General features: G+C 38.8%; 1 protein-coding gene across 1 annotated transcript; it reads right to left on the minus strand.

Annotated features, from left to right (window-relative positions):
* Positions 1–6387: 6387 nt before the first annotated feature.
* Positions 6388–7131, minus strand: LOC147512680 (uncharacterized). Its single transcript, XM_086598769.1, has one exon. The coding sequence runs from the start codon at positions 7129–7131 to the stop codon at positions 6388–6390; it is 744 nt and encodes a 247-aa protein (XP_086454895.1).
* Between the last annotated feature and the right edge of the window lie 2367 nt (positions 7132–9498).

Below are 9498 nucleotides of genomic sequence, written 5' to 3' on the forward strand. Positions count from 1 at the left end.
AATGCCCACCTAACATATGACATCATCAGTCATAAAACTCATTTCCAAAACTTGAGGCGAGGAGAGTTCTAAAAGGGTGCAGTAAATTTGTTTACACATTATTGAATTTTATTGCATATATTATTTCAGAGAACGAAAGAGTATCTTGTTTCTTGTATTTTTGGTTTACGCGTTATTAATTATATGGATGTCTAAGTGTCATAGCGTCGTATATAAAACTGAAATATCACATAGTATTTAATACACGTAGGCACGTATATATAAAGGTCTTAGCCTAAAGCCAAGCACGCTAATAGCCCTAAACCTATCATAATAGACCTAATCTTAGTCAAGTCAAAGTCAACCCTGGTCAACAATCAAAGTCAACCTGCCAAAGGTCAACAACAGTCAACCAGCCAGTTCAACAGCAGTCAACCATCCCCAAACTCCTCTAACCCCCCAAAGTCTAAAACTTAAACCCAAAATGAAATCTAAAAGTTTAAAACACTCAGGCCCACCCACTGATCCGGCCCAATCCCAATCCAACCCAACACTCACGTACTGTTCACCTTCTTCTTCCTCACAGCACCTCTCCTCCACTACCAGCCACCATCGGCCATCTAATAGCACTATTAAACCCAGCGGTTTGGTTCCTTTTGAAAAACAAAATCTGCCGATACCCAAAAATCCCAATTCCCATATACTGCAAAAATCTCAAATCGACGCCATTAATGTTCTGCTAAAGCTTCACTCGCCGGACCACCACTCACCTCTCAACCTAACCGAAAATGATCTAAACTAAAACCCCTACTACTTTAGTTAATACAAAACCCAAATCATTGTTTCACCAATTCCTCCCTCAAAACTGGATCGATATTGACCTCCATTAATGTGCTTGTTCCAAAGCTTCCCCTCACACTCTCCAGCACCCAATCAAACCAAACACCAATTTAATACCCAACACTTCACCACCACAACCAAACATCATCAATCATAACAACAACAGTTTAACATCACCACAAAATCAAACAAAACACATCATTCAAACAGAACAAAGAATAGGACGATTTGGTTCTAATGGCGACGCCATTAACAACCGGTGTCAAGGCTTCGACAGTTCAATTCTCAAATTCGTCAGAATTTTTACATACTGTAGTACTTCAAAATTTTATCTATCAGTCGACACCATTAACAGAGTTTACAAGATATCAAATAAGGAAACCACTATTACGGATATGATTAGCAGAAACAAATATAAAAAAAAACATCTTCAGACTACTCACAGTTTATAAACCGAACAACTAGATTCTGAAAGCGAAAAAACCCCGAAAGACCGAAGTCGACTGTCGCGCGAAAAAAATGATCTTCCTCGTTCAAAACGTTTTCTTCTTTCAGTAAAACTCCATTTTTTTCCATAAAACTCTCGTTGTGTTTTTCCCTAAAAAACTCTACGTGAGAATCCCCTTTTAGTTTTAAAAAACTTCACCGAAAAACAAGGATAAAACTTATCTATTTACTTACGGGACTTTTATCCTTAACTGATAGTTATAATATATTTAGTTTAACCTATTATCATTATTATTCTTCTTCTTCTTCTTATTATTATTATAGAAAAAAATAAAATAAAAAGACGGGGTGTTATAAAACTGTATGATCATTGTTGTGGAATCGAAAGGAACTTGTGATAATGTGGAAAAGGAATCATTATTTACCTTGAAACAAAATTGTATTGTCCATAGAATGTACCATTATGTACTGGGAAACTGTGGTATTCTACCACTTGCACTCCCACTTAATTCTCGACGTCCACGTCGAGAGATGAAGATCAAAACCTCTGGGTTCGGATTGAGTAACTGTGTGCATCTTCTTGCACTAACAATACCAGACCCTTCTGTTCTTGGACATGGCTGGCTTCTTTATGAAAATTTGGAAAAATAGAGATACCTGTGAGGAGATTCATCATCTATACTGAAGTCGATCTATCACCAAGACTTTCAATCCACCCCCTAGACCATTCTTCATCCACATACACAGGGTTTGTTAATGCACTTCAAAATGCATGCTCCATTACGACTCAAGCCACTCCACTATCCCAACTGTGGCAGCACTCCTTCCTTTGAAGCACCGAGGAATGAATTGAGAAATCATTCATACACTCGAGGCTAATAGTCTTCACCCCAATAGATGCAAGCGATCACTCCCTTAGTAAACCAATGCACTGGTCTTAATCTGGTTGATCCTAGACCTGTGGGTAATGGGTTCCATTAACAACTATATCTGGGACACAAATCAATCCAATATTGCTCGCAAGCATACTAGAATGGAGCTCTAGTACTCTTCGCTCTCCTGGGCCATAGTGAGGTAACGGTCATGTTGCAATCACGCCGCTACAAATAAGGGAGTGCCGATCCTCGATCATCTCCAGGGAAACTATTGTCCCTTAATAAGGATGAGCTAGGTCCACATACCACCCAAAGAGACATTGCGTTCGTGCGGTCAAATACCACAACCTTTTGGACATCTTCAACTGATGGCTTGAGAGGTCCACACACTTCTTGATGGGCTACCATTTGCTTGTTCCACTATGTTGATCCCATTTTGCATCCACGCCAGTATCCGAATTTTGATGAGCATCAATCGACTGACAACTTGGCTAATGACACCCACAATGTCAAGTCTCATCCACTAGTTGCATTTTGTTGTTTGTGAAATTTTGACTCCCAGTTGTCCAATCAAAAGGATTGTAGGGAATTTTTTGATTATCCCACAATCCTCTGCTGATATCTTCACACCGTGTTCTAGTTCAAAGCGTAGCTACTGATAAGTACCAAAAACTATGTTTTAAACCCCGTAGAGACATTCCATTTGGGTCAATTATGTGTTTAATAAATATAAATTAATGGTATTTTCATGTTATCACAGGTTTCAACAGACAACGATAAAATATATACAAAACCTGCATTTTAGCAAGAAATACAGTTGAATAAAGCTTGGACTTGAAATCTTCAGTATAAGCTCATTTAAAGCTCCAAACTGCCAGCAAAGCTCATGGATTAAGAGAACCATGAAACAAGTTGAAGAATCTAAACTCGAGTCCCTAAGCCAGCTAAAGAATAGATTTTCGGATAAAAAACTTGGTCAAACTGACCTAAATCAGCCTGAAAGTCAGGAGAAAACTTCAAACAGCGATATCTTCTATCTCCTAACTCCAATTCAAGCATTTGACTAGCTAAAATGATCAGCGTAGAAAACTCTACGTAACGGTATCTTGCTTCCAAAAAATGGTCGTGCAGTTTGGAATATGAAGATAAAGCCAAAGTTTGTTACTATTTAGTCCAAGCCCATTCCTATTATAGAGAATATTCCTTGGGATATTATATTTTATTTGTAACCGTTAGATTTAGATTAGATGGATTGAATATAAACTATAAAAAAAACTATAAATAGAAGGGTCTAGTTTTAGTTTTTCTCATTGAATGGTTAGCATTCAATCATAGGAGTAGAGTAGTTTACTGCTTTTTATAGTGTAATGAACAATTTAATTTTCAGTTTTTAATTAAAATGTTTTTAATTCAGTTTTATTTTTTGTTAATTAGAACAACACTTTAGTTTTGTGATCTCAGAGCAGAAACTCTGCCCGAGTGAGGATTATTTTCGTTAGGGAGGGTGTTTCGATAATTATAACGATTAGGAATCGAGTAACTTCATCCATAGATGGGGTTCTGAATCGATTCCACGGGCTAATAAGGCTCGTTCAGAGATGAAGAGTCGTTACCAGGGATAAAAAATCGAGACTAACTCTTTTAATTGAGATACGATTCGCTCAAATAGATTTTCTATCTCCATAATCAAAGTCTATTTTCTTTTATTTTCATTATTTTCTCACCTAAATCCATTTTCACAAACATCACGTGATCGAATTAGTTTTTGTTTATAAATAAACTTTTGCAATTTCATTGAAATGCGAATGAAATGACAAACCCGACCGCTGTTTTACAGACTGCTCATCTACTGAAACCAATAAGAGTATTTGATAATATGGACTAAACCACGAAATGGCTACCTACATATCCTCTTTCAGGAATCAAGTCTATCGTAGTTCTTTATAGGGCTGAATAACATATTGAGTGGGGAAGAAGAAATGACTAGAAGTCAGCCTCCAGAGAGCCGCCTCTATATCTTGGCCATTAGGGATCCGTTTCTTATTCTCATACTGCTGCTTCCTATATATACTACAAAAGAACAAGACATTTTCCCATATACCAATGGAAAAGTTCTGAGTCTATCTTCTAAAATATTCAACAGCTTGCATACCTGACCTGATGTATCACAAGGAGAACTTTTTGTAGTGCCATGAACCTTCAAAAAGGTAACTGACTCAAGTTTCTAACACAAGGAACAACTCATAAAACGGACCTTAAGGGAGGACGTTATAAATGTTCCTCCACAAAACTACCAATTTGTGACTTTCGTCCAAAGATATAAGTTACTGAACCAAATGCATAACAACCAAGTGTAATGCCTCATATCACCGGAAAGACACTGTAATCTAGTTTCCAACACAAGAAACGGCGTGCAAAACCGACCTGCAGAAAGGAAGATATGCCCATTTCTCTGTCTCATGCCGAAACTGTCAAGATTAAAACTTTAGTCTGCAGTGCCTAAAAGAATTTGAGCTCCTATGCAAACTGGTAGAGAAGTGGACACTTCACCATATACCATATGGGAGCTAGCAGAATCTTCTTCCAATCCCAAAAAACCGCTTGCAAAACCGAGCTTTGTACAAAAAGATATTGCACTTTTGCTAGCGGTTGTCAAAACTAAGTGCATGAATGAACCATTTCAATCAAGAAATTCCAAAGTTCACCATGAGCTCTTAACTGAATAGAGTGGTTGCACCACCCCCTGAGTGATATAATGCTCTTGGTGTCATACTAAAGCATGGAAAAGATGGCAAACCTGCATGATCATCTTTAGAAACCCCTTTCTGGCGGTTCCTTACAACGTCTCACTTTCGATAAGGTGAAACTCAACTACTCCATCACTGAAATCTCGAATTCTATAGGTCGTTAACAAATCACCATATTGAATCAAATACCATGTAGGCATGGTGGGACTGCACCAGTCCCCTACCAAACACTAAAGTAAAGATGTCTCCATGATTGGAAGTGGTCGAACGAACATCCCCATTGTAGCAAGACTAGCGAACTAGCTAGAGTCGTTGTAGCATACTGCTCCAAGTTGTTGTCACAATTGAAGCTAATATAAACATACTATTAATACGTGGATGGACAGCGAGTGCCCCTCTCCCCACCAATTAATGATGTCCGTAAAACCAAGTTGTATGCCAGAAACCAAGTTTAGTTTAAACAAGAAATGATTGGACTACCATGCCCATTGTGGCAATACTACTAAACCAAATTCCACACAAGAAGTTTTGTTTTGTGTAAACACAGCAACACCATGTGATGTACAAGCTCAAAGTTCAATTTGTCTTGGACGTCACCATTCCTTTTCCAAACTGAATACGAACTTATTAAGTTGTTATATTAATCTCTATCATCACATGCGCAACAGACATCTATTTATTTTGTGCACTAATTTCATGGGTTATAACATCCTAGCAATGAGAAAAACTTGTCCCTTCCCAGAGTTAGAAGTGGTCGAACAACCACTCCTGGTGTAGCATAGAGCTAGAAAGTCAATACATTTCTAAAATTGGTAGAAACACTTCCCAATCAGAAGAGACGACTTCAACCACGAGCTCAATCTCATGAAAGCTATCATGTTTTGATTTTTCATGTTGCTGAGAGATAATGAACTAGATAATAACAGAAGTAATCTACCAAAAATCTAGCCTAAATCGGACTCAGATTTACTTCCAAAACGGTAAAAAGGAAAGAAAATCTAAAATTGATGAATTTGGAAGGGAAAACAGTAGATTTTGACATCGAAAAAGTCGACCACAGAGCGTATTGACTTTCCGAATTGGGGTCACACGCGTGATTCTAACAACCGTAGCCAAAGTTATGGTCAAAATACCAAAACTCATCTCAACTTACCCCAATTAGGAAAATATCATGTGTCTGGACTACACCAATCCCCCACCAAACATTGGATAAAACTTGAATTACCGCAGGATAGGCAGTGGTCTGGCAACCACCCCCTGTGTGGTAGTACCACTCAATCAGCTCTTATATATGAAAATCGTCCATATCCATATTAACTAAACAACCATTCCTTGTTGAAGCAAGAACACTGTACAAAACAAGATTTGACAATAAACTTAAGAGAAGCTTGGCAGGTTTCTTTAGCACATGCCACCTTCATCACCAGGTTGTACAAACCATGAGGATTTTTTTTTTACAAAATTAAGCTAGGGTTAGGAAGACCCTCACCTGCATTGATTCAACTGTTTCGTACATAAGTTTGTCCACTTGCGTCATCATTTAAAATACATTGTAATCTATGATCTAATGGAGGGACAAAATGTACAACAAAACTAGATGCGTCATGAAGAGAAGCTAGATAGTCCGCAGCACGGTTCACTTCTCTATAAGCATGAAAGAAGGATATAAAAGTGAACCTATCTCTTTTCATATCTATATCTTTAAGCATGTCAAGACAGAACCAAGGGGGTTTCTCTACCTTGTTGATTGCGTTCACGGCTCTCAATGAGTCAGACTCAACCTCCACTTCCTTGTAACCTTCATCCAGACATCTTTGCAAGCATATGTCGATAGCTTTGATTTCCTGAAACAGCACATACGACAAGCCTCCACTGCCACTAAATCCAGCTACCACTTGTCCCTCTTTGTCTCTTATAACCTCACCTTGTCCCGCACCATTACTACTCAAGGCTTCGTCTGTATTAGCTTTCACTCGGTTACCACTTGGAGGGCTCCAAACACATTCGGTTTGCCTTTGTGTCTTGTATTTGGGTTCAAGGTTGAGTCTCTGAAATAGGTTCCTTGCGCTGTCCGAATCGCCTATTTCAGGTCTTAGGACTTGCAAATAATTCCTTGTGTCTCTAACCAGTTTCTCGTATATCCTCCTTGCTGACTTGGTAGTGTGCTGAAATCTGCGGTCGTTCCTTTCCCCGGATATAGGCGGCAAGCTAGTAGAAAAAAACCTTGTATACCTCTCCCACATCGCCTCTTTGCATAGATGCATAATCGGCGACCACTCCCCCATTTCTTTGTCGCTCATGCGTGATAATACCAAGAAGTTAAACGACTCACAGAGATGATTTCCTTGGAATACTGAACATTCAAAAAAGAGGTGCCCCCGAGAATTCTCGGTAGTTATTACATAAACAACAAGCTAAAAGAGTGTAGGATTTTCCTTTGAACCAATCGTCTTGAGTCGGGAGACTTTGTGAGAACAGCTGCCATGTAATGAATGAGTGTCTTGGTAACACCCATTTACCCCAGACCAGCTTATGCCATTTTTTCTTATCCTTCACTGGTGAGAGAGCCTGATATGCACTGTGTGAGGTAAACTGTCCCCTCGGATGAGGCGTCCACACTACCTGATCCTGTGCGAGATGGGTATTGATGTCCACTGCTCTAATAACCTCCCTTAAGGTGGGAGACTGCATCATGAACTTGAATTCTACCCCACGACTTCGCATCACTAACATCTGGCATGGGAGCACATGGAAATCCATAACGTCCAATCATCTGCCTCCAACATCTATCTCCACGATTACCAAACCATACGATCCATGCGTATGCAAACACAACTCGTGGACGTGATAGCACACAAGCATGCATCTTTAACTGTTGGATCGTCAAAGACAATAGTCAAACGCCAAGGTCTCTACTCGATAGATGACAATGATCTAATATCAATCGAAGACGAGCCATACGGACATTATTTCTAATCGCCTATTGACGAGTCGAGGCCCCGACCAACTACCAAATCTAGAGTATTAGTATCGCGAATCATGTCTATGTTAGGACAAAGAGTTCGAAAGTACTTCATAAAACCAAATCTCTAAAAGTCCCGTGAATCCCGCAATCGAGGACTTTCGACTTCGAATGTTTGTGAAGCTTTATCTAACGCCATTTATCAATGTGGCATATACTGAGCTACCCAGGTCATAATCTCTCATAGCATGCAAATTAGATACATAAGCATAATATCCCAATCATGCTGTAGAATGACCATTGGGAAACAGAACATGCCCAATAAAAAACATAAAAAAAACCTTAACATATACATCAGCACTCTCACTACCAGGTAGAACAGTCAAAGCTAACTCCGCTCGTGTATCAGGATCTAAGAGGGGGTCCATATATGCAGTCTTAATATGAGATAGCTTAATACCAGAAGAATCATAAGCATCAGCACCTAAACGAGGAAAACTCATAAGCATACTATCCATATTCTCATAATTTGTATGAAAAGGTATCGGTTGACCTATACCGATCTTCAACCTGTAAATCATAGTGAAGTCTAGTGGTGTGAACCCTAACTCCGCAAGGGAAATGAAATGTATGAGTTCTACTCCACCATCTTTCTACTAAAGCTATGACCATTTGCTTAATCGGCCTTTCTCATAATCCACATCAACCAAAAGACCCAAAGGTGTATACAAAATAATATCTCTAATATGTACAAAGTCATCCAAACTCTTAGTAACCTTCCACCACTCTCTAACACTATGTAAAGCCGATCTAACTTCGGTAGTCAATAACATCGCGATATTATGAAAAAAAATAACGCATTATAAGATAAATAATTAATTGGTCCAACTCAACTAATTAATATTCAAAATATTTAATCAAAACTAATTAATTACGAGTATTAGCCATCGCGACTCGACCGTTTTTGTATCCGATTATAAGACACAACTTCTATATCAAGTGCTTCTCCAGGTATAAATTGCCAATCGAAGTCGTTCATCTGATACTCCAGTACATAGGGATGTCTATCAGTCGGCGCGACATCCTCGGGTTCTTCTCCCCCACCGTATTTTACTTCCTCAGGTTCATCGCCAATGTCGTCTGTGTACTGCCAATCATCACCGTCGAAAGGTTCAAAATGATCCATATCAAATTTTAAGAGTTTAGGTAGGTTTTTGTTTTTTTTTTTAATTAAGGAGAGGGTTTTATAATTGTGAGAAGAGGTGAAAGTGATTGAACCGCGCAGTTTTGGAGCTGTTTATATAGAAGTAGCATGCGGTGTTCTGAACATCGAGCGGTTTTCTGAAAACTGCATGGGCTTGGGCCTGTCAGTTGGGATTTAGTGGCGCGGTTTTGGCAAAACCGCATAGTTGCTTGGTGGAATTTTGATGTTGCTCCTAAAGTTGCTTGGTGTTTTTTTTGGTTTGGTATTTTTTTGGTTCAAAATTTTGGTGTTTTTTTGGTAGCTCTACTAAATATATCTAAGAAGTTATTTTTCGGAACCACCATTTGGTTATCCAACGGGGGTTTTACAAGAAAAATAACTTGATTGTTGTCTTACTGACTGCGTACTTGAGAGTTAAGAGTTCAGACTATAAAATTCTTGAAG

This window comes from Coptis chinensis, chromosome 3, assembly GCF_015680905.1.
Source record: "Coptis chinensis isolate HL-2020 chromosome 3, ASM1568090v1, whole genome shotgun sequence".
Taxonomy (NCBI): domain Eukaryota; kingdom Viridiplantae; phylum Streptophyta; class Magnoliopsida; order Ranunculales; family Ranunculaceae; genus Coptis; species Coptis chinensis.

Coding starts and splice junctions, on each gene's coding strand:
- LOC147512680 (XM_086598769.1), bottom strand. CDS start 7,131: ATGTGGGAGAGGTATACAAGGTTTTTTTCTACTAGCTTGCCGCCTATA.